General features: G+C 44.7%; 1 protein-coding gene across 1 annotated transcript in view; it reads left to right on the plus strand.

The window, feature by feature from the left end:
* The window catches only part of HLCS (holocarboxylase synthetase), a 239,689-nt gene that overhangs the window by 64,369 nt on the left and 149,980 nt on the right, over positions 1 to 25,340 (plus strand). The window contains exons 3-5 of the mRNA XM_003800674.3: positions 1,039 to 1,201; positions 2,319 to 3,265; positions 8,231 to 8,413. Of these exons, the coding sequence (XP_003800722.1) occupies positions 1,150 to 1,201; positions 2,319 to 3,265; positions 8,231 to 8,413 (1,182 nt within the window). The 5' untranslated portion in view covers positions 1,039 to 1,149. The remainder of the gene's footprint in view (positions 1 to 1,038; positions 1,202 to 2,318; positions 3,266 to 8,230; positions 8,414 to 25,340) is intronic.

Consider the following 25,340-nt stretch of genomic DNA (forward strand, 5'->3'; position numbering starts at 1 on the left):
GAGCCTCATACACTCTTTAATCTCCTTAACACAACAAACCTCTAAGAGGACTGGTATTAATATTAGTAGCATTCCTATTTTCCGTATGAGGATGCTGAGAGGTTCGGGCTTGCTGAGGACAGACACAGACGATGAGCTGAGGTTGACTCCAGTTCCAGGCTCTGAGCCCCAGCAGGCTCCCATCTCCTTTGGGAACCCTCACAGCTATGTCCTAGTTTAAGATTTTTCTTTTGTAAAAACTGGAAGGCATAGAAGGCTGTTTTATCTTTCCCTTTTCCCCTCTCCTTGCGCTGGGAACACGGACTTCCTCACCGACAAGAACCGTCCGGCTGTCCTTGGTGGTGGTTCTCACATTTCTGTAAGCGTGGGAATCCAGGTGGAAGCATGTTTAGAAGTCTTTCCTGATTCCTCTGCTCCAGCTCCAGCAGTGTAGCTGATGGGGAGGGGTCCTGCTCAGAACCCTGCAGGTCTCACACACTTGGCTTTGGGCCACACTTTGGTCCACACTGGGCTGTCCAACCTTTTTCTTAACTGCTCTGCATTGGAGTAAGATGAGTTATCTTTGGCCACACATTAAATACACGCTATTGAAAGCTGATGAATACAAAAAAGGTCCATGGATAATTTTCGTGATGTCGCCATCACAGATAAGGAAAGAAGTCCTCAAATAATCAGCATGTGGTCTGTGGGCCGCAGGTTGGACACCCTTAGTTGTCGAGTTTTTCTCTCCTATTTTATATTGTTAAAGGGCAACACTATGTTTTTCTGGTATCTGGGGAAGGCCCTTTCCTTAAAGAAGTTGAAACTTCAGTTACTTTTAAATGAGTTTTATTTAATGCTTTGTAAAATAGAAATGAGGATGTTTAAGCCAAAACAACTTTGATATTAATAAAGTGCAATTATCTAGTAACTTGTTTTGCCTGACTGTAACTTAGTGGGGGGAAGTCTGAAGGGAATAATGAAGTGTCTAGTTATTTTAGAGAAGAAAAAATTTTAACCTCTCTTTTTTTCCACCCTCCCTCACCTGCTTTTTCTCAGATTGTAAAGTGGTCGGACTGTTGCTTGCCATTAGCTTGCAGACCTGGGGAGCCTTATCGATTAATTGCTGAAGCAAGTGTGGATGATTTCAGCAAACTGGGAGTGGCGTTCATGGAAGATAGACTCCAGATGGATAATGGACTGATACCCCAGAAGATTGTTTGTAAGTAACTTTAGATATCATGGGTCATCAGCTTAGGGACTCATGCTGGGAGGACTTAAGGCAGCTCTTAGTTTCAGTGTGATTCAGTCAACAGGCTCAATTTAACTGTAATAGTATAAAATTCATATGTGTGTCAAGATGTTTTTTGAGGGGGGTTACGTCTATAGTGCTTCTTAAATTTCTTAAGGAAGTATTTTCCATAATTGCATTGTCTTTCCCACGAGAAGGCACTCAGATTCAGAACCCATTTATTTCACCCCATTCAATACCCTATAACTGGTTTGTAGCCCTTAGTTCTCACTGAATGGGAAGCACAACCAAGTGTTACTATGAAGTTCTAAATCTAACTCTTCCCAGATCTCTATTTCAAACACACATGCCAACATTTTTTTGGGAACAAATCTTTTTTTCAGGAAACATGCCAACTGTTCTTCCTTAATTAGGCTGAAAAGCAGACTTTCTATGTCTGCGAAAGTCTCTTTTTTGCAAATCAGAGTGGCAGCTTTGGCAACTTGTGCAGCCATTTAATTTTCTGATTGGCCGCGTGCATGTGCCTAGTACCACATCAAACACAGAGCAGGTGCTCTAGAAATGCTTTTGAATCAGTGACTGGGAACTTACACTCCAGTCCTGTGACAGGATCCTAGAAAGACCCTTCTCCTCACTGATCCTGGGCAGCGCCCTGAGGGCAGCTTTCACTGGGGTGTGCTGAGGTGGACTCTAGAGAGTGTGTTCTCGTCTTTCCTCAGTCTCGTTAGCATATACACAGACGTGTAGGAGAATAACACCCATGAAATTGAATCTATAAATAAGTAGGCAAAGTCACCTCCCTGGATCTCACTTTCTTCCCCTGTCACTAAGAGGATCGTAGGTTCTCTGGTATGTGTGAGAAAAATGCTGTGGAAACTGAGGCTCTCACTTGGGGCACCCTCCCAGCAGGCAGGAGTAGTTTGTAGTTCCAAGGGAGGCCACTGAGTTGAGGTGGAGCTGCAGGTGGGAGCCGTGCAGGTGGCTGTCCTGGAGTGGATGTCATGGAGTGCAGGATTATAGGATTCTTGGGCTGACCTGCATGATACACCGGAAATGCCAGCTAATATCTTTCTTGTTTGTGCTTTAGCCGTGCACTTGCAGGACTCTGCTCTAAAGGAACTTAAGGATCAGGCTTTAAACAAGCCAGCTCAAGTCCTGCAGCTGAGCCCTGAACCTGCTTTGGAGATCGAGCCCAAGCAGGACGTCATGGAGCACGTTGGCAAAGACGGCCCGAGGGTTCTTGGTGAAGAACCGAAACAGAGGAGGGGCAGTGCCTCTGGGAGTGAGCCTGTGGGGGACAGTGACAGGGGAGGGGGCTCTGTTGAGCATTACCACCTCCATCTGTCTAGTTGCCATGAGTGTTTGGAACTAGAGAACAGTACCATTGAGTCAGTCAAGTTTGCATCTGCAGAGAACATTCCAGATCTTCCCTATGATTACAGCAGCAGTTTAGAGAGTGTTGTTGATGAGACCTGCCCTGAAAGGGAAGAGAAGAGAGTCAACATCACGGGAAAGGCACCCAACATTCTCATCTACGTGGGCTCCGACTCCCAGGAAGCCCTCGGCCGGTTTCAGCAGGTCCAATCTGTCCTGGCTGACTGCGTGGACACCGACAGTTACCTTCTCTACCACCTGCTGGAGGAAAGCGCTCTCAGAGACCCGTGGCCAGACAACTGTCTGTTGTTGGTCCTGGCTACCAGGGAGTCCATTCCCAAAGATCTGCACCAGAAGTTCATGGCCTACCTTTCTCAGGGAGGGAAGGTGTTGGGCCTATCTTCGTCCTTCACATTTGGTGGCTTTCAGATGACACGCAAGGCTGTCCTGCAGAAAACAGTCCAGAACTTGGTCTTCTCTAAGTCTGACCAGAGTAAGGTGACACTCAGCATCCTAAGCAGTGGCTGTGTTTACGAGGAGGTCCCTGGAGAGCAGCTTAGTCTGGGCAAGCTCCAGGGCCACCTAGAGAACAAGGACCAGGACAGGATGGTTATCCAAGTGCCTTTTGGAGCATGTGGAGGAGAAGCTGTTCTTTGCCAGGTACTGAGGGGGGTGCTGATTTGATGACCTTAGGGTATCTTGGAGAGGGAATATGCTCTTTAAGGCTTTACACGTGAAGATTTTAGGAGTTTTTGTGGTGCGGGCTGCTGCAGGTTCCTGTTGGTGGGGAGCTTTTGCTGATGGTGAGCAGAAGGTAGTTTAGTTCAGGTTTTCACGAATACCCTGATTAACTGAAAGACTCATGATGGAGGAGTTGAGCTTGCTGGTTAACCAAGGATCTTGTGTTGATCTTTGCTAGTGATGACCTTTCTAAAATACACGGTCCACTTTCTTGCCTCATAGTACACTGTGGTTAATATAATCAATCCTTTATTTAACATGGAAAGTGGAAAGCCTTGGGTGGCGATTCCAGATGTCAGTGACCATCATGTTAAAATGTACAGTTGGTTACAGCGGTAGTTTGTGCTAACAAGATCTCCAAATTCCCAACTCTTTTCTTATGATTTGTCATTCTTAACATCTAAGGGCTCAGAAAAAGCTTCAAATAAGTGCAAATTGAAGTTATTAGATTTATGGCATATTAATACATTGAAGTTATTAGATTTATGGCATATTAATACACAGGTAAGGACAAAATGGAAAGAGGATCAAAGGAAAGTTCTAGTTTCCTTCCACACCTCGAGGTCCTTTGGCTCTTCTGCTGTTCTTTTTCCATCCTCTTTCTCCTTTTAGCTTTTTGTTAGTGAACAGCAGCAGGATAGACCATTTCAGAATTCTTCATAATTTACTATGAAACTTTTAATGCTGTAGGCAAAGGTTTTTGTTAGACTTAAATGAACACTCACTTGTTCAGAAGGATTTGATAATTGAGGCCGGGGTGCCGTGGCTCACGCCTGTAATCCTAGCTCTCTGGGAGGCTGAGGTCGATGAATTGCTTGAGCTCAGGAGTTGGAGACCAGCTTGAGCAAGAGTGAGACCCTGTCTCTAAAAATAGCCAGGCATTGTGGTGGGCACCACTGTCCCAGCTACTCGAGAGGCTGAGGCAAGAGGATCACTTGAGCCCAAGAGTTTGAGGTTGCTGTGAGCTATGACATCATGGCGCTCTACCAAGGGTGAAAAAGTGAAACTCTATCTTAAAAAAAAAAAAAAAAGATTCATTAATCTAATGACACAACTAAGAAGATATGGCTCGGTACCCGTACTTAGCACAGTGGTTACAGTGCTGGTCACATGCACCGAGGCTAGTGGGTTCGAACCTGGCCTAGGCCAGCTAAAACAACAATGACAACTGCCACAGCAACAACAACAAAATAGTGGGGCATTGTGGTGGGTATCAGCTACTTGGGAAGCTGAGGCAAGAGAATTATTTAAGTCTAAGAGTTTGAGGTTGCTGTGAGCTGTGATGCCACAGCACTTTACCAAGGGCGACATAGTGAGACTCTGTCTCAAAACAAACAAACAAAAAACTAAGAAGATATAAATATTTTGTCCAGAAGAGTTCCCAAGATGAGTGGGAAGAGATTTTGTTTTATTATAGTGATCTTTTTATTGAGTTAGAGAACTGTTTACTTTTTAAATTTTGTTTTACTTTCATTGTGTAATACCACCTCTGTCTCTAGACCTTCTAGAAGCTAAGTTTCTTGGGTTTTCTGATCAAACATTTTTAAGGTGGTATTGCTTTTTGGCTATTTTAAAGCCTATTCATTTGTGCTTAAGATAATAATCAGCCAAAGATGCTTGGGACAGATGAACACATACAAACCCAGCAGGTTTCCTGCAGGGCAGCAGACCATATCAGTTAGCTTTTGGAGGCCTAATAAAAGTTCTCCTTATCTTTTTCTCTGCAAATATGGTAACTATAGTAACTGCTCATTCTCAGAAAATCCATTTAAAAACCCGACTTCCTAGAGCCATATTTCAGTTTTGAATTGCGAACTTTACCACCCCTGTGCACAGACTTGTACTAGAAAATTGATTTGGCACTGTGGCGATCCAGTTCTCTGAGTTACACAGCAAATCTGCTTGCTGCACCATTTAAATTGACCCCATTCCTATCATAAAATTTGATACTGCAGCGCACTGCCCTAGGGGCAAAAAAGGCAATGTGATGCAGCTTCACAAATCAGATTCAGAGGATTAGAATGTCATTTTTGATTTTAAATGACTTCCAGAGTTCTGTGTGGCAGGGTCCCTGTTTTCTCTGCAGGCCAGTGTCTCTCTGATACCTCACTAGGATCAAAAATAAATATTATCACAGACTGGTTAGTTTCCTTTTTCCCTGTTCAATTTTATAGTCTTCATCTTTGTAATAAATCTAGTAATGATGTAACCCAATAAGAGGCGGGAAGTACTTCAAGGGCAGAACACAGCTGCACATGAGGCGGGGGTATCACCAGCCAAGTACGCTGCAGCTTTGATGCCTTTGCCATTCATAACAGTCAAGAAAAAGAAAATATTTGCATGCTTGTAGTACTGATCGGGTGTGCAGGGAAGACTTAATGCTATAGATTAATGCTGATGTTTGACTATCCGCTAGACGAGAAGTTTGGCATGAAGTTGTCCAAATAAAGCCTTTCAAATGGATTTTAAAAGATTCTGTTTTCTTGGTTAGCTTAGGGTGTAGCAAAAGTGGGTCTATTTTTATAGCCAAGTTCTCTACCCTGCCACTACACTATTGACTTTAGGGGCCAGATATTTCTTTGTGTGGAAGGGTCATCCTATGTATTTTAGGATGTTCGGTCTGTATCTCTGGTCTCTGTTAGATGCCAGGAGTGCTCTGTTTCTCCCATTTGTGGCTGGAGGCTTTTTTTTTTTTAGCTCTGGCTTTCTTCCAGTTAAAAAAAACCTTATTTTTAGAAGAATCTAATGTATAGAAATAGGCTTATCACTATGGTAACAGCACTACAACCAGAGGATGAGACTTGGATACCATGGAGGACCAGGAGGACAAATCTACCATGAACACTGCTGTGTGCCATTTTTTCCCTGTTAGTGGTGAGCGTAGAACCAGAGGTGGCCCCTTTTGCTGTTTGCATTGTAGAAGCACCTAAATCAGAGGTCCTCAAACTTTTGAAACAGGGGGCCAGTTCACTGTCCCTCAGACCGTTGGAAGGCCGGACTGTGGGCCCCAGGACGAGTCCGCTGCTAAGCAGGACAGGCAGTGGCAGCAAAAACACCCAGAGGACCGGATAAATGTCCTAGGCGGGCCATAGTTTGAGGACCCCTGACCTAAATCATTAAGAGAGTAAGCAAAGGCAGTGCCCATCATTCCAGGGCAGGCTTTTCCTCTTGCCCCTGGAACTCAGAGGCCTGTTTGTGGCATGATCCATGGTTTTTCTCATTGGCACCTTTGGGTCATGTGAGAACGAGTCTAGCACGTGTCCAAACCGTGTGGATATTCTGTGTATCCACCCCGCCCATTGAGTCCCTGTGCCGTCCTGACACACCTCCCCTTCTCCCGTGGGCTCGTGGCAACAGAAGTTGCTCAGTTTTTCTGGGCCCCTTGCTGTGCTGCTTCTCCCTTGCCAGCTGGCTTTGACCGTGGCAGAGCAGGGGCACACATTTATGGTGGAGTCTGAGAGGATAACAAGCTCTTAGGGAAGTGGTTTTCAACTGGGGTGCCGTGGCACACCCGTGTGCAGTGAAAAATTTTAAAGACCATTAATTAAATTATTTTCAAAAGAAGTTCAAAGCGTAATGAGTATTTTCTTTTTTTAACTCTCTTTTTCTATTGGATCAAAACATTTTAAGTGTGCCATGGAAGCTTAACTATAGGTTCATATGTGCTGGGAGATAAAAAAAGTTGAAAAACACTGCTTTAGAGGGTTTCTCTTTTCTACCTCTTCGCTTGCCAAGGCTGTTTAGAGGACAGGCATTCCTGCTGGCTCCTGACCTGCACACAGTTGTGGGTGAAGCAGCCACCTGCTGCCAACCAGCTGTATTTTGGGGACTGTGTTGAAGAGGGTTTTGCAGACCTTTTTCAGATTGGCCTCAACATTTAACATTTGGACCATTCTGGGAAATATATGTGGATGGTGTATTTGACTTGCTTAAGGCTTGAGTGGGAATTGAGAGATTTTAAGGTGCCATGGGGTTGGCACTGTGCTTTTCGTGGCCACTGCTTTGCATACAATTGGCAAAACTAAAAGCTAAGCAGATGAGCTCAGTTTGCTTTTCTGGGTACTCAGGGCTCTGGCAACCTCCAGGCTGTAATTGCCCAATTAAAATCTGATCTCCGAGGAGTAGAGGTTCCAGTAAGTTCCTTGATACCAGGACCCAGACTGTTGACAGGTGGAATATTTTAATTTTAACTAGAGAAGAAAGCCTGAAGTGAATACATGAAGCTCCAAATCTTTTAAGTTCAGCTGTGGTGTGTGTGTGGGAGGCCCTTTGTCTGCAAAATCTTGCTCTGCCCCCAGCAAGTCCTTGCTTCATGTCCTTGATGAGTTCTTGGGAACTCTGACATACCAGGTTTACCATGGACTAACTGACGCAAATAGGAGTTAGCGTATTTCTGGTCACAAAAACATCACCAGAGTTCTAAACAAAGACCAAAACACTTCTTCTTTTTTTTTTTTTTTGAGACAGAGCCTCAAGCTGTTCCCCTGGGTAGAGTGCTGTGGCATCACAGCTCACAGCAACCTCCAACTCCTGGGCTCAAGCAAGTCTCCTGCCTCTGCCTCCCAAGTAGCTGGGACCACAGGCGCCCACCACAATGCCTGGCTATTTTTTGGTTGCAGCCATCATTGTTGTTTGGTGGGCCCGGGCTGGATTTGAACCTTAGATGTATATGGCTGATGCCTTAGCCACTTGAGCCACAGGTGCCGAGCCTGCTAGGCTCTTTTGAATCCTTTTCTTGCTTGCTTTTACTTTCTGGATACTCAAGTTGAGAGTTTATATGCTGTCAATAATTACAAGAGTTCATGTTCAAGCTTTCAGAAGAAAGAAACCTTTTCTTAATGTCTGTATGCGCCTCTGATTTACAAACTGGTGTCTTCCCCTCAGGTTCACTTAGAACTACCTCCCAGCTCCGACATAGTGCAAACTCAAGAAGATTTTAACTTGCTGAAATCGAGCAATATTAGAAGATATGAAGTCCTTAAAGAGATTCTCACAAGCCTTGGCCTCAGCTGTGACCTAAAACAAGCTCCTGCCTTAACACCTCTTTACCTGCTGGCGGCTACGGAGGTGAGTTTGCGGCCCAGCTGGGGAGAGAGGGTGTCCCTTCTCCAAGAAGGTTACTCTTTCCCTTACTTGTTCTTTGTCCACTGGTTTTGATTTTGGTTTCTGATTTGATCTTCTGTTTCTCTGAGTTTGGAAACCATCTTTAAGATATGCAAATATCATTCATTTTGGGGGAAGAGTTAAGGAGGAGAAGACCATTTTGCTGGCGGTGGCCCTTTCTGCTTCAGGCAGAGGAGCATCCCCTGTTTTAGTATCCAGAGTGTATTTGGAAACCATACTTCATTCGTTGGGGATTAAAAACATATGTTTTGATTTGGGTCATTTTCCAGCAAATCTTTGGATGGGAAAAATCACAGCGTCTGTTTCATTTGTGCTGCTGTCTGTCATCTTGTGGCAAAAAGGGCCCTGGGTTTCTGTTCCTGAGTTGTGTCCATAAGGACAATGCCCACGGAGTGGGGACTGTATTTGGGAATTCTCTTGGCTGTGTCTTGTTTGCTGCCTGTGATGGATACCTAGGTTGGGGGCAGGTGGCCAGAGTCTCCACATATGCATTCTTGCTAACTCATTTAACTTGGCCCTATTGTCAGTTTCTTATTTGTTGGAATATATTATTTTTTGGGTCTGTTTCTGTTGTCTGCTCTGGACAGGCAAATCTGTGCATGTAATGATGTAACCATACACTTTCAGCAAGTCCCTGGCAGTCCAGGTGACTTGAAACGCCAAACCTGCTTTACCTTGAAAAGGACAAATTATATCCCTTACCCCAACGTTTTATACTTAATTTTTTTGTGAGAAAGAGTCTCACTAAGTTGCCCTCAATAGAGTGCTGTGGCGTCACAGCTCATAGCAACCTCAAACTCTTGGGCTCAAGCGATTCTCTTGGCTCAGCCTCCCAAGTAGCTGAGACTATAGGCACCCACCATAATGCCCAGCTATTTTTTTGTGGTTGTAGTTGTTATTGTTGTTTAGCAGGCCCAGGCCAGGTTTGAACCCTCCAACCTTGGTGTAGATGCCTGACGCCCTACCCGCTGAGCTACAGGTGCCACCCGGTAATTCTTCTTTCTTCTTTTTTTTTTTTTTTTTGAGATAGAGCCTCAAGCTGTCGCTCTGGGTAGAGTGCTGTGGTATCACAGCTCACAGCAACCTCCAACTCCTGGGCTCAAGCGAGTCTCCTGCCTCTGCCTCTCAAGTAGCTAGGACTACAGGCGCCTGCCACAACGCCTGGCTATCTTTTGGCTGCAGCCTTCATTGTTGTTTGGCGGGCCCGGGCTGGATTTGAACCCTCGAGCTCAGGTGTAAGCAGCTCAGCCTTAGCTGCTTGAGCCAAGGGCGCCGAGCTGGTAATTCTTTTTTCATTTAAGGGGCATTCTTTTGTTGCATTTTCATTACACATTTTTTAGCCAGTTTGCACTGTTTTTTATGAATGCTCTAGGGAACGATGATATGACTTTTTTTTTTTTTTTTTGCACTTTCATCTTGGAAACTCAGAGCTCCATGTCATTTATCTGTCTTTATGCATTCATTTGGTGGGAAGAAAAGCATCATCTCTGTCTTGTGATTTATAAAAAGATAACAAAGTAAAGCTGGTCCTCAGGGCTTCAAGCCTTAAGGACCACCTACTTGGAGCAACAGGGCAGGGCCATGTGAGTAAAGGTGACTGGTCTCGAGGGGAATGGGACTGTCACTCTCCTGGAGTGGCAGGACACATACACAAGTGCTGTCTGCGCTGAGGCCCCAGCCCTGGAGGTCAGGGAACAGGAAAGCCTGGGCTTGACCCCCTGACCTTCCTGAATTTGACCATGCTTATCCCAGGACTTGGACTTCTGGGCTCTCAAACAGAGCAATGAATGAATAAGAAAGAGTGATTATTCTCCTGTGAGCAGAAGTTAGAACTCTTGGCTTTTTTGGTGTATTCTTTAGGACGGGCGTAACCGGAAATACCTAAGTAGAGACTTTGTGTATAGGCCTGCTTATATTAAAACACAAAACAAGCCTGGCTCAGGCCTGTGATCCTAGCATTCTGGGAGGGTGAGGCGGGAGGATTGCTTGAGGTCAGGAGTTTAAGACCTGCCTGAGCAAGAGCAAGACCTCATCTCTAATAAAAACAGAAAAATAGCCGGGGATTGTCGAGGGCACCTGTAGTCCCAGGTACTTGGGAGGCTGAGGCAAAAGGATCTCTTGAGCCCAAGTTTGAGATTTCAGTGAGCTGTGATGCTAGGGCACTTCACCCTGGGCAACAGAGTGAGATTCTGTTTTTTGTTTTTGAGACATACAAAACCCACAAAGCAGATGCCTCACATCTTTGTCCTTCCAGTTCTTTAAGCTGCCTGGGGCAGAGGGGAGTGATCCTTTTTCACCTGTTAACTGATCAGATGGTGGGGTATTGATTCCTTCATTCCCAGACCTTGGGAAGGAAATGCTTGGACATAATTTCAACAAGGATTTGCTCCATGTTCTCCCCACTAGGCCCCTCATTACACATTAACTTTGGAAAATAATTATTTTCTTGTGTCCTCTAGTTTGTCTTGCTGATTTTCTTGGATTTCTATATGTGCACTACTTTTTCCTCTTAATTGTTTACTTCTGACTAAGCTCTGTTTTACTTTGGGAGCCCAAGGAACTGAGTGTGTGTATGATTATTGTACATACCATTTCATTTCTTAAGGTTACTCTGCTTAGAAGGCCTTGTATCGGCTGCATAAGGAAATGTCAGAATTCAGGGTTTTATGTTATGTTTTCCTGGGATGGAAGTTCTCTAAAGGACTATTGTGCAAATGATTTTGAAGATAGATTCTTTCCAACTGAGATGGTCTTTCTGGAGGTGTCTGGATGATTCCTCTTGATCTTCTCCTGATACTGAGGTAGAACATTTGTGAACAACTTGTGCCCGTTGTGTTGTTGGCTCAATATTTGTAGATGTGGACCATAGAGAGAGGGATTAAGATTGGGTTCTTACTTTCTATTTGGTTTTCTTTTCTTTTTTTCTTTTTGAGACATTTTCTCACTATGTTGCCCTCAGTAGGGTATGTGGTGTCACAGCTCACAGCAACCTCAAATTCTTGGGCTTAAGTGATTCTCTTGCCTCAGCCTCCCAAGTGGCTGACACTATAGGTGCCGCCACAATGCCTGGCTATTTTTCTTTTCTTTCTTTCTTTTTGTAGTTGTCATTGTTTGGCAGGCCTGGGCTGGGATCCAACCGGTCTGTCCTGGTGTATGTGGCCGGCACCCTAGCTGCTGAGCTACAGGCACCGATCCTCTATTTGGTTTTCTTTTCTGTAGCCCTGCTTGATAGATGTCATTGATCCTCACAGAATTGAGTTACATGCAGAGGATCTTGGCCCCCAGTTATCTGTTAGACACTGCTGATCCCATCCGTTTCCCCGTTCCCCTCATCTCCTGCCTGGTGGATTAGATGCCTGGGGGCATCTGCTTCTGCTTCCTGTGTAAGAAAGATGCTCTGTTTTGGGAAATCAAAGATCTCTCACCACAAGGTGTCACTGCTGAGCTAGGCTGCCTGGTGTGTAGAACCCAAGAACTATAAAGTAGTTCTTCAGAGATTAATTTTTTCTCTCTATATCCATTTTACATAGTACAATTTCATAGTTTTCCATTATACTGCTGATACTTTTTTGGGGGGAGGTCTGTAGAAATTATTTCAATGTCCCAGTTAATAATATTTGTCTTTCATTCAACATTTACTGTGTGCTAGGTACTGTTACAGCATGGGATATGAAAGAACAAAATAAATATACCAGTTATCTAAATAGCGTCACTGTGCACCAGCTGTGTTTATACAGTTCTGTGCCTTGACACTTGCTCTTTATGGTGAATAGCACGGAAGATTTATGAAGCACCTATGTGCTTCCATATTACTGTGATAAAAACGGAAAAGAATAGCATCGTGATCCAAGTCGGGGAAGAAAACACTCACGTGACCCTTGGCATTTGCTCGGGTTGTGTTCTGGGACCTTTGTCGATACCTAAACACCCCAGTAGCATGTGCTTTCCACTGTCAAGTTCAGTCTTGTATGCCTCCTTGATCGTGGGCATACAGGTGCCCTCTCCAGGTGACGAGAGGGAGGGCTCTGCTGAGGTGCCGGCTCTGTGTGGCTGGGCTGGGCGGCGTCCTTCTGACCAAGGCCTTCACATTTAATCTCGGCTCCCAGGGGCAAGATTGAAGTTCACGCCTCAGCCAAATTATAAAAAAGTAAACCACAAAACATACGAACACACGTATACCACGTGCCTACCTCCATAGATACGAGACTGAAGGAAACCTAGTAGATAACTGGTACGTGTGTGATGTATTTCTGGTGACGGGCTTAAGGGTGATTTTAATAATCTTTCTAAACTCTCTGTTTCCCACGTTTCCTATTATGGGTGTATATTATTTTAATAATGAGCCAAACCTGTTACCAAAGAAGAAACCCATTTCTCTGTTGGATTTTGAAGGCATTTCATACGTGGTTAAACTTGAGTGCTCCAAGGCAGAGGATTCTCATGTAGGTGTTGATATTTATTACTATATTTATTACTTGAAATGAGTCACTTTAATATTTGTTTATAATTGATAATAAACCACTTGACTCTGGCAAGTGGCTGCGGCAGCTGTGACTCTTAGGTTTAACTGTGAGCTCCCCTTAGCATGTGGGTGTCTGGGTGCCTTAGCCCTCCCCTTGCCCTGGTGGGTAGACGGTACTGCTGGTGTTAGTTCATAATTTGGGTGCCCCACCCTTGCTCGGACGCTCCCGTTTCTTTGAATGGTGTCTCAGAGGCCACATGCACACGACCTCTACACACTTCTTTTCCCTGGGTACTAATGTGCAGCGAGAGGTGGATGAGCCGTAGGAGGACTGCAGGGTGTGGTGGGGCAAAGTTGTCGGGGACCACCACGTCCACCTGTTGCCATTGGCGGGTGGCAGGAAGTTAGTGGTAGCTCACCTTTACTGTGGCGGGGGGACATTCACTTGTGTATGAGAGACACTTTATAGAAAAAACACAATTCTTTCCCTTGTAGAACATGAGAAAAAACACTTCATTTATATTTTGTGGAAGCATTTTAATAGATTTTGTTTTCTGTAAAATCTAATTTTATAGAAAGAACACACTAGCTGTCTTGTTTCTCTTTCTCTGGGCTCCATTTCTATTTTTGTCTCTCCCAGAGAAGTGGCAGAAAGGAAGAGGGACACTCCAGGGGTTCTCGCCGAGAAGGGCCGTGGGGGATTGGGACCAGCCAAGCCTGTGCCTGGGGACAGAGCCAGCTCCCCCTCCATTGCAGGCTCCCTTGCCCAATGGTGCCCTTTCACCTCCCCCAACGAGGCCAGAGGGAGCAGAAGACGGTGGGCCATGCCATCCACTGCCTGCCTTGCCCAGAAGGCCTGTACCACTGCTTTGTGGAGTTGGGGCCATTTTGCAACCTGGGGTATTCCTCTTGGGATCTGAGGAACATGAGATTTTTTTTCTAAAATAAGACAGCTTGGGATCCTGTGAGGCATGCGTTGTGGCTGATAGCTAATAGTGTGTAAGTGAGCTGAGGTGTAGAAGCTGGCTGGACTTTTGGCAGGAGTTCTGTGTCCAGTTACTTTACCCTTGGGATCAAGATGTAACTGTAGCAAGAAGAGACCACAGAGTTTGTTATTGAAGTAACTGGGCAAAGTCACCATGGTGTTGGGGTGTGTGTGATTTCGGTAGTGTGGGAGTTTTGGAATCTGAACTGTATGCTTAAAAACAAAAACCAGTTATAACATTTCATTTTTGTTCAACTCCAAGTTTTTCTTGTGAAACTTTTTTCTCCCTCAAAAACAGGTATTATTATTGATAAGGATTGTTTTGACATTTGTATATGTGTTGGGAAAAACAAGAAGGAAATAGACGAACTCCTTAGTATAGTTTCTTCTGCCCCGAGCGTGATCTTTTTGGTAAGTGTACTTCTTGAGTATATTTAAGGAGTGCAAAGGGATGATTTGATACACATGTACACAGTGAGATGGGAATTACTCTTGTACCGTCGGTTGCTTTTTGAAGAAACTTAGACTAAGTCATCCCACGTGGTTCTTCCTCCTCCTCTGATTCCTGCGTGCACTGAGTATGAGCCCTTGTTGCGAAAGTTTCTGGAAAATGAGGGATACTTTCTCATCTTTGTGGTATGCTTTCTAATTAACCCAGCCCTTCATGGGTGTCACGATCTCCTTTGCATCTCTCAGCAGCCCTCAGCTGTAGGGCAAGGCCGGGGACGGGTCCTTGCCTCTGGGGAGAGGAAACTGGGTTATAGAGCAGCGAAGAGACTCTTGTATTTTTCTAACAAGTTAATTAGAATTCTCCCCTTACAAAAATTTTTGTTTTTGCTTGCCACCTTTTAGCATAGTATTTGGCACGGAATCCACCTCCCTCCACCTTTAATCCTCACTCTGAATCTTACATGTCTGAATAGACAGAAACTTCTAGCGTGACTCTAAAATACAGTGAAAAAATAAATTTTAGCGACCCAAATTAGAGAGAAAGTCAGAATTCCAGGTGCGCCCTGAATAGCTTTTGACATGTGGCCGCTGTGGTCTTGTGTCGGCGGCTACTTTACAATACGGCCCCAGCTAAAGAGCAGCTGGCAGATTAAAGCAAACATGTAAAAGCTTTTATAGGTACGAATGTTTTTAAGGGTCTTTCATATACCTCTTTCTCTCCTTTGCTTTCTTCCTTCACCTTTCTCCCAAACTAGACATTTTTTTGTCCATTTTGACTGACTTCCTGTTATCAAACATAATACCCATGGCAAAAGGCGACATGATGAGTTTTGACGTTGAAATGCCAGAGAAATAATACTTGGGGTGTTTTCCTTAGCTCCCTTTACAGAATTTTATTTTTCTGTGAGGAGAAGGCTTTTCAGCCACGGTATGTCCTGTGCTTTTATCCTGATCTTGTTTCCACAGGCAAGTTTCAGGGCAGCTCCTGTGGAGTAAATACTTCAGGGTTAAGATCAAGGTAGAGACGGAGGTTATGCTTGTGGGGATTGCAGATGAGCGCAGGTTTTGTTGTTTTCCACCTTTCATTAGTTTTGTCCTCGTTCTGGTTTTCTCCATGTGGCAGGTTTTGCTGTCTGATCTGGGGAGGGGGTGACACGGTCTCAGCCAGAGGGAGCGTCGGCTCGGCTGGTTCCTTCTGGGGATGGCACCCTGTCTAGGAAGGGTGGTTTTATTTCCTCAGACTGTTTATATCCGCCGTTTATGCAGTCACAGATTTGTGGATGGGAAACAGGCTCTTTTGGAATAAAAAAAAATCCTCCAAGACCAAATGCTCTCTGTCTCCTGCACCGGCTCCCTAATAGCTGCCATGTGTGAGCGGGTACGGATCATGGCGTTACCTCCTGGGGAAGCCAGGGGAGCTGTCTCTAGGAAGCCTTGGAACACACTTTGTTTCCCAAGTCCAAAATGTGCATCCTAGGGAAGGAGCCCACACTGACACCAGGTCAGAGGGCATGGTCACAGGCGATCAGGTGCAGGATAGAGGACCAGGCTGTGAGGTGGGCAGATGGCAGGGTGCCCCGCAATGGTGGGGACCGTGGAGCGTGACACTTCAGGACTTAGGGGCTTGCGGTGTCAGCTCAGGAATGCTGGGGTCTGAGACCCGAATAACATTTGATAAATGTTCTCCTTCAGTTCTTGGGATGTGAATTATAGTTGGCGAGTATTTTTCGTTTCTGTGCATGCTAATAATTTGAGAGCGTTGCTCTGAGAATTGTGCCGTCTTGGAAAAATGGTTATAGTATTTCAGGGGTTTCAAAACTGACAGGCAATTTGTGGACCTGCGTGGTGTTTAATACTCCGTTTCCCCCTGGCTGAGCGGGAAGGGTAGAGACAAGCTGGGGTGTTGGGAGTGCTGTTCCCCGTGTGGGACCTCGGCAGCAGCCCTGGGTCTGGTTTCTCCAGGCAGGAGAAGTGAAACCTCCAGGCAGGTTTCTCAAGGCAGGTTTCTCCAGTTTCCTTGTGCAAGCAGGAAGATTCAGCCAAGGTCAGTCTGTCTGTCCCTCCATTAGGTACTTTATTCAGGAGATAAGAAAAAAAGGCTCATTTCTTCCGCGAAATCTTCTGGATTTCTCAGTGTTGTTGCGGTGTCGGCCCCGCGGCTGCCTGTGTGTAGATGCGTCTCTCCAGGGACTGCTGCGCCTCCTCCACCCAGCTACTGGGTTTCAGTACATTTCTGCATCATCCCTCAGCTCGGGTTGTGGGTGTTTCTCTTTCTTGAGACGTTTTCAGGCTTTGGTTTGGTAACATAATCAGCAGAAGAAATGTTGTAGCTTCCATTCCACGATATATCCGTCTACCAAAACATCATGTTGTGTTTATAAAGATAAGTAATTTTTACTTGTCAATTAAAAGAAGTAAAATTAAAAGGAGAGACATTGGTGTTAAATACCGTAAGTGTAGTTTTTGATTATGAGAGATACTATCCCTTAAAAAATTCTAGCTTTCAAAGCCCATTTCATGAATTGAGGAACCTGGGTTCAAATTAAAACAACTTAGAGTCTTAGAATGTTTGCTTTAAATGATACTTTTTGGTAATGGTGACTTTTTCAATTTCAACCATATGAATATATATACGCACACACACATTTATCTACAGGAATATACACTTATGTGTTTATTTAAATTCGTACGCCTGTTTTAATTAAAACTACACAAAAACTTAAGCCTGATAAAATAGAACCTGCCTTTGTGGTCATTCTTCCATTTACCCCTGAGGATGAGTGAAGATTGAGGTAGAATATCTGGAGATTTCTGGTAAAAAGGAAATACGCTTTCCCCTTGATGCATGCGTGAAGTTTTATGGCACAATTTTGTCTCATAGGTGTTCTTTCCTCTTGAGTGTCTCTTGCATGTATGTCTGCGGGGAGAGAGGGCCTTCGGGTGATGAGAAGGATTTCTGTAGCACCATGCTGCTGCACTTCTGAGGTGGAAATTCACATTCCGAACGAATGAGGGTGGAAAGACGCTGCCCGGCCCTAGTCGGTGGAGCTCCGTCCTGAACACGCGACGTCGTTAGACCATCTGTCGGTGTCGCAAACCCAGGATGAGCACCGATCTGTAAACGTTTTTAGTTTAAACCAATTTGCCTCCTGCATCCAAAGTAAAAGTTCAAAGAATTAAAGTTAAAACTGAATATTCTTTTAAGAAAACATGTCAAGGTTTTTGCTCTTCTATGCCTAGAAAAACATCTGGCCAGTTATTTTCTTTGAGCAAAAAACGATCCTACATGCAGCAGTTATTGAAGAATAATTGAATGATGGCACCACTAATCCCCCTTCCTGCTTTTAGTCTCTGTAAATAAGGAAATACACCTTTTAAAAGAAACATCAGACATCACAAATTAAAAAATGGTGGTTAATTTAGGGGAGGTTTTGGGCATATCCAGACTTTTCCCACCTAGATTTGCCTAGCTTATTACTCTAGACTATTACTTTCCATATGCACTTTAGTATGTGCGATGACTTTAAGTTTTCTGTGTAATTTTTTAGTTCATAGAATGATTTAAAGGTTAGGGTTTATAATTTTGAAGGTTTTTTTCCTTTCGTATTAGTGGGGTTAGGTGTGGAATCCAAAGTGTGTCAGAGAAGATGGCTCCTTTCGTATTAGTGGGGTTAGGTGTGGAATCCAAAGTGTGTCAGAGAAGATGACTTTTTAAAGGATTGTCACCAGATTCTCATTACCAGATCCTTCTCTGTGCAGTCGGGAGGGAAGCAGATGAGATGACCTTTTTCATCCCTACCAGGACTGCATAGGATTTATGCTCTGGAAAGCACTTAGTTTAAAAGAAAAACTTAAAAAAATTTTTTTTAAGTTCCTTTGAATGCGTTCTGTTCTAAGAATTTGTTTGTCATTACTGCCATCTTCAACTTATCCTGGAACAAATTGAAGTCACTGATAGATGAATCTTCACAGTTTATTTCAGAACAGGGAAAGAATGTTTTCCTTCCTGTTTTCTTTTTTTCTAATTTCAGAGTAAACCCCAAATTAATTTTACTGTTAATTTGAGAATTATCAATGCAATATATAATAGCCTCAAATTTACAAAGAAGTTGTCTTTTCTAAGTTTGGGTGCTAAATTGTCAGTTTAAAAACTTGGTTCCGTATTATTTATGACAGTTGGGCTTTCTGACCAGCTCACATGTGTTCTCATGTTCCACAATGCATTAAACCTTAGAATCCCCTTTTATGGTACCATTTCTGTGTAGACCATGAACTCAGTGGGAACAATTGAACAGCTCTTTCTGTTTCTCTAGTGTGCTGCTCAGAATATCACAGCTATGTCTCAGACATCGCCCTAAAATGTCATGTTGGACACCTACTGATACCGTGGTAACATGTACTCGGGAGAGTTAATGAATTTGCATTGGTCCGTTAGTACTTTTCTTATATTTAAGAAAATATTCTTTCTTCCTTTAAAGTAACTGTTGATCTGTACACTCAAGTAAAAGAAAACTTTTTGTAGAAAATTTCAAATGTACAAAAGTAGACTGAATAATGCCGTGGATGTGCCTGTGCGCACTCCACACTCCCCTTCAGTTATACATTTCTGGCCAATCTAATTGCATCTATCCCTACCCACGTCTCTGCCTGTATTTTGAAGCAAATCCTAGGTATCGTACGGAATCTCTCATTTTGGTATATGTCTCTAAAAAATAAGGGCTCTGTTTAAAAACACAGTCCCAATACCACTGACACATCTAAAATAAAACATGCCTTCTGATAATCTCATTTCAGCCAGCCTTTCAGTTTACAACCAGACATATTTACAGATGGGCTGTGTTATCCATGCATTGTGTACATAAGCATACTGATTCCATCGTTAAAAAAAATTGAGAAAGAAGCCACTAATATTGTAAATTTTCTGGGGAAATTGATCTAGAAAGTTGATTGTTATGTTTCTTTTGAATGGCATATATTTTAGCCTCTGTTATGAGGCCATTCAGCATATAACCATTTGTGATAACACGCAGAACAACCCGGCATGCTGAAATCTGGGGTTTTGTTCTGACTCTGGCTTTTTCAGAACTAAACCTGAGTTTCTCGCCCTCTCAGCCCTGCGCTGGGTTAGCAGGGACGGTATTGATTTTTGCTCCGTATGCTTTCGGTTCGGGTTGATGTTTAGCCTTTGACCCAGCCACTTTCTTACAATAAACAGTTTGTTGATGAGAGCAGCTGCTTGGCAGATTGTTTCCAGATTGTTCTCTCATGGCTGGGGACATGGTGCACCTTACGGAAAAGCTGGCTTGAGGCTGAAGGCTTCTACTTCCTACCCTTTCTGCCTTTGAAGCCAACTGTCAGCCTCTGATCATTCTTCTGTTTATATGTAGTGAAATGGTGTGAATCTGTGGCACTGGAAATCAGGCCTCACAATCTTGAATTTTTTATTCTCTGAATGAATGGTACAGCATTTTCTAGAAGTTTCTGACATTTGGAGCAATTCCTTACATCACAGTAAGAATTCCTGGCGTTTGGTATGTAGAGGTCAGGGTACCGTGGGGTGGGGTGCTGTCTTGCCAAGTGGACAGACTGTACTTTATTTTGTGCAAGAATCCGTGCCCCGTGAAAATTTAGAAGTTAAGGAATGAGATTACTTGGAAACTAGGCAAGTAATTATTATCTGCCTGTAACTCAACCCCTTTTAAAACAAGTTCTCTCTCTTTTTTTTTTTTCTACTTTTCTAAGAGTGTACTTCCATTTTCTTTCTTTCTTTTTTTAATGTAAGAGATGGGTCATCTCATGACTTGGTGATTTATACGGCACAAAGACACACCGTAGTTTGGGTTTTTGCTGCTTCCCCAGTCACCCCCAGCTGTTACCTAGAATGGCCTGTCTGCTTGCAGTGACCTTCATTAAGAAGGGAAGGTCAGAGCTTTCAGCATCAGAGCCAACGCTTTTTACCAAACTGGCCACCAGGGGCTGCTGTCAGAATGGTGAGGCTGAGCTCACCTCCCTAGAGGCAAGTTTACTTTTGCTACAACCAGTAAATTTTGTTAAGCTACCAATCCTGGTTTCAAAGCTCAGGTCTCACTACACAGCCTCCAGTCACCAAGCATGCTCATAGCCCCTCCAGCCAGGTATGACGTAGGACCTGGACAAAATTCAAGACCTAAGATTAAGACTTGTGTGTTTTTCATTTGGTGCCAATAAGCTGTTATTAATACACTGATTCCACATACTGAGCAGCTTCATGAAATGCGCTGGGGTTTGCACTCGGGGAAAGTATGTCCTGCATTTGGGCTGTTCAAGATCCGGACCTCAGGAGGGACGGCTCCGTGACGGTGGAAATCTGTGGTTTTTCAGGAAGGTGCTTTGCCGCAGAGTGGCCTCAGCGGCCCTGCCCCAGTGCAGACTACACAGAGCTCGCTCAGATGCAGAGAAGATGTGACAAGCCCGAAGGTGTTCCTCGTTGTCGTTTTGTTTTCTGTTTTTTTTTTTTCCTGAAGGTTGCATCTTCGATGATTCCAAGATTAACAGCAGAACAAAAATATACAACTAACGTAGGAGCTGGCTGGGCCCTTAGAAAGCACTTCTGGAGTAAATCCCTTCATTACTTCTCAATTTTTTTGCTTAAGAAAAAAAGAAAATGGAAGAAAAGCTTAAAGACTACTACACCAAGCTCATAAACCCCATGTAGCCTTCACATGGATTTATCATGGGTTAACATTTTGCCCCATTTTCCTGCTAAGGAGGGTCTTTTTTTTTTTTTTTGATGCATACCTTGCTGGTTTTACATAAAACATAAAGTACTGTGAGTTTTTAGGGTGGGATGGAGGCTTTGACATCTTTGCTTCCAGGAGCTGTCAAGGGAGTGAAGCTAGTTTCTACTTGGTCCTCTTCATGTTTGTTTCCTTTATCTGGTGGGTTTTTTTTTTTTTCTTTTTTTTTGGAGACAGGGTCTAGCTCTGTTGCTTAGGCTAGAGTTCAGTGGTATTACTGCAGCAGCTCACTCTCAAACTCTTGGGCTCAAGTGATCCTCCTGCTTCAGGCTTCTGAGTAGCTGGGACTACAGGCACACAGTGCTGCCCCTGGTTAATTTTTATTTTTTGGTAGAAACTGAGTCTCCGCTCTTGCTCAGGCTAGTCTTGAACTCCTGACCTCAAGCATTCTTTCAGCTCTGGCCTCCCAGAGGATTATGGACATGAACCACTGTGCCTGGAATGTTCTGTTTATCTGAAGTAAACCCAGCAGGCCACTGTCTGTGATGTTCTGTATGACTGGCCATCACCATACCAGGTGGAGGGGTGTATTCCAACTTCACATGAACCAAAGGCACACATGTATAAAGTGCTTAGCAGAGTAAGAGATTTAAGAAGTCTTACATTACGGAGCATAAAAAATTTTAGATGCTGTGAAGACAGATAGTTGATCTTTTATGTCCAACGAAAGGATTCTACTCCCAAACTAGGAAAATTCCCCTAATATCCACGTCACGGATATAGGATTTACATTTTTTCTTTCAATTTCCTAACCCAAGTATTGTGACTTGGAACCTTAAATTTGGTCATTTCCATAAGAATTTTTAGAAGTGGTTTAAATACTGTACAAATGCTGTTGTCGTATTTGTGTAAATATCCGTTTGCCCCATTAAACTGTAATACAAGATTATTTGAAGGCAAGGACCATATGTTGTTAATCTTCGTCTCCCTTTCCCAGTATTTTGCTTATAGCAGACATTTAGTAAGTCCGTTTTGTTTGAACACCTAACAAGTGTTTTGGCTTTTCCTGCTAATGTGTTGTGAGCGGCTTCGCTGGCTCCTGTGCCCTGGGAAAGCCCCGAGAGGCCTCGGGGACAGGCCAGCAGTAAACAGCCCACCCTGCCTGGGGGCCGATTCTTTATTCAGACAGAGCGGGATGTCCCTTGGCAACCCATTACATACTAGTTTGGAACAATCAGCTGTGGATGTACCCAGGAAACTGACAAGATAGGGTTTTAGGGAAAAGCTGGAGTTGTTTCGTGTGTTATCAGATGTGACAGGAGCTATCCTAGGGGTGCAGCGGGCAGTCAGCCGCTCCATCAGGACTTTCTGAAACAGAGACTTTGTAGACCATGTCCTTGGTGGGCTTGGGTATGGATCTCCCTGCTCCTGCACACTCAGGCAGTGGCAGGTCCCTCTCCATGCTGCTCCTCTAGGGCCCTGCCATGTGCTGCTGTTCCCTGGTGTTGTCTGAATTTTCCGGAGTGTCCTGGTGACAGCCAGTGAGACTGATGAATCTTTGCTAAGATCAGAGCCTAGAGGACAAGTCTCAGTGCCCTCTCTCTGCTGCCCTCCTATCAGGCTGATTCTGTGTTTTCTGGTAATATGTATTTTTAAATTCTGGAATCCTAGACATGATGTTAAAATTTCAACTGAAAATTAAACATTGGAGGCTAAATGTTGACTCTTGGAGCTGATTTAACCTAAAGGGATGTTCTCTTTTTCTCATTGTGAAAATGAAGGAACTCTAATTAGAGGCCAATGTTCAGCCTCGGGCAGGCAGGGCAGAGCTGTGAACTCGTTGTACACTGAGGTCCCCTCTACCCATAGTTGAGGACGGTGGGTCCTGGGGACGCACTCAATCAGAAGGGAGAGGAGGGGTTGGTGGTCACAGCAGCATGTGTGTCAGCCAGAATGGGCCACCTTCGGGCGTGTGGGCCTGGGTTGCCCACTGGTACTCTGGGCTCCACGGAGCCCCCATGTCCCCGTTCTGTCAGCAGCCTGTTTGTGTCGGACTCAGAAGAATGGTGGCGTCTTACACAGCCAGGCTTAATGAAGGCCCCAGAGACTTCTGCGGATGTGGATTCCATGCCTGCCAGCCCAGAGAGTGGAAGTCCGAGCCTCCCTTTGCAGAGTAAAGCCGCCCTCTCCCTTAGAGCCGGCCGAGCTTTCTCTTTGGTCTGTGTGCGTGCAGAATAGATTTTGCCTCTACAATGAGCCTATTTGGCCCAGTGGAGGTGTGATGCCTATAAAACCAGCCTTGTTAGAAATGACTTATTCATTCCCCCTCTTTTACTGTTCCACTCGAGCCTTTTGTGGTCTTCGCTAGTTGGCAGGTAACAAAAAAATGCAGTAAATCTGGGGCCTTTCAGCCTCTGAGCCTGAGCTATCATTTTACATAATAAAAGGAAGACAGTTTAACAGACGTTTATTGAGTGCCTACTGTGTGTCCCAGGCTTTGGGGATCTAGAAATAACTGTGACAAATTTGGCCCTGGAGGAACTCATATTCTTGGGATTTAGATAGCTGATGACGTCTGTAGTAAATCCTTTGGAGTTGCAGAATTACCATTCCAGGTTTGGCGTAGCCATTAGGATAAGGATGTGGGGAAATTCATTCTGTTGCTGGGACTAAGTCCGTGTCGTGCCTCGGGGCTGGAGTGTGAGGGGAGCCGCCTGAGCAGTGCCCGCTTCCCGGCCAGCGCCCTGCAGCTGGCCTGCTCCTGGCAGGTGTGTTGGCCCGTGCACAGTTCACCCCTTGTTCTCTGCCTGGTTGGTGTGTTCTGGGTGCCCCTGTTAGTGGCTCTTTTGTTTTGCTCCTTCAGCCTCCTTGCTGGTCCCAGGTGCTTCACCATCCCTTGCTCTGATTCTCCCTCCTCTGCCCACAAAAGTCTATGGTTGAACCCTCCTAAATAGGCCAGGTCTTTGCTGTTGAAACTGGATAGTGGGGAAGTCGGCAGTGACTCACTTAAATGATGAGACCTTTGTCTCTTTGTGAATATGTCTCTAATAGCCTGGTCTAGGTAGACACAGTGAGCAGTTGGTACATCCAAGGCTCACATCTGAGTTTCTCTGACCAAATCCTCTTCTCCCTCTCCCGCCTACTCCTCTTCTCCTTCCCACTCCCTCCGCAGCTCCCACCTAGGCACAGCTGTCTGATCTCTGTTTCATAGTTACATATTATACCAAGTTTATATCTTTGTGATGGAGTTAGCATTTGGATGGCAGTAAATAGGCGTTTCCTAGATTGCTTCGTTTGGGTTAGGTAGTCTCTTTGCTGGGGACTGTGGGATAGGCGTTAGAGCAAGAACTTGGGAGCCAGACAGATTTGGTTTCCTGTGTTCAGGTTCCAGCCTTGCGATTTACTGCCTTGATGCCGCCTGCGCCCCAAGTCCTCTCCTGTGGGGGGTGCTGATGACACAGAGGCGTTATGTGGCGAGCATCAGACATCCTGAGTCCAAAGCGCCCAGGGCAGTCTTGGTGTGACGTGGTTGTGCACCAGATGGCAGCCTCCACATTATTGCTGTAGGTGAGGGGGGCAGTAGACAGAATTTAAAGATTATTCAGCAAGAGAAACTGACCATCACTTCTCTGTCTGAGTGAAAAGTCACTTTGGAAAAGACTTTGGTTCTCAGAAGTCTCTTGAATGACCTCTTCTGGTGACACTGAGGCAGAGAAGCAGACTCTGAGGAGGCACCGTGAGACCCCCGATTGTCTACATAGGCTGCCCTTCTGTCCCCCTGCCAGGGCTAGTGATGGGGAGGGAGGGGGTAATTGCACAGAGGACAGGAGCTTCTTGGGGGTTAAGGAGTGAGGCCTTCACTCCTTTCTCTCTCCCTTGATAAAATATATGTAAAATAAATTTGGTATTTTAACCATCTTTAAGTATATAACTCAGTGACATAAATGACGCACTGTTGTGCCACCATTCTCACTATTTCCAAACTTTTTTTTTCTTGGAGAGAGTTTCACTTTGTCACTCTTTGTAGAGTGCAGTGGCATCACAGCTCACAGCAACCTCAAACTTTGGGCTTAAGTGATTCTCTTGCCGCAGTCTCCCAAGTAGCTGGGACACATGCCCACAAATAGCTGCCACACGCCCAGCTATTTTTTTTTTGAAACAGAGCTATCCCCCTGGGTAGAGTGCTGTGGCATCACAGCTCACAGCAACCTCCAACTCCTGGGCTCAAGTGAGTCTCCTGCCTCTGCCTCCCAAGTA

This window comes from Otolemur garnettii, unplaced genomic scaffold, assembly GCF_000181295.1.
Source record: "Otolemur garnettii isolate 467f Iridium unplaced genomic scaffold, OtoGar3 scaffold00180, whole genome shotgun sequence".
In the NCBI taxonomy this organism is placed as follows: Eukaryota; Metazoa; Chordata; class Mammalia; order Primates; family Galagidae; genus Otolemur; species Otolemur garnettii.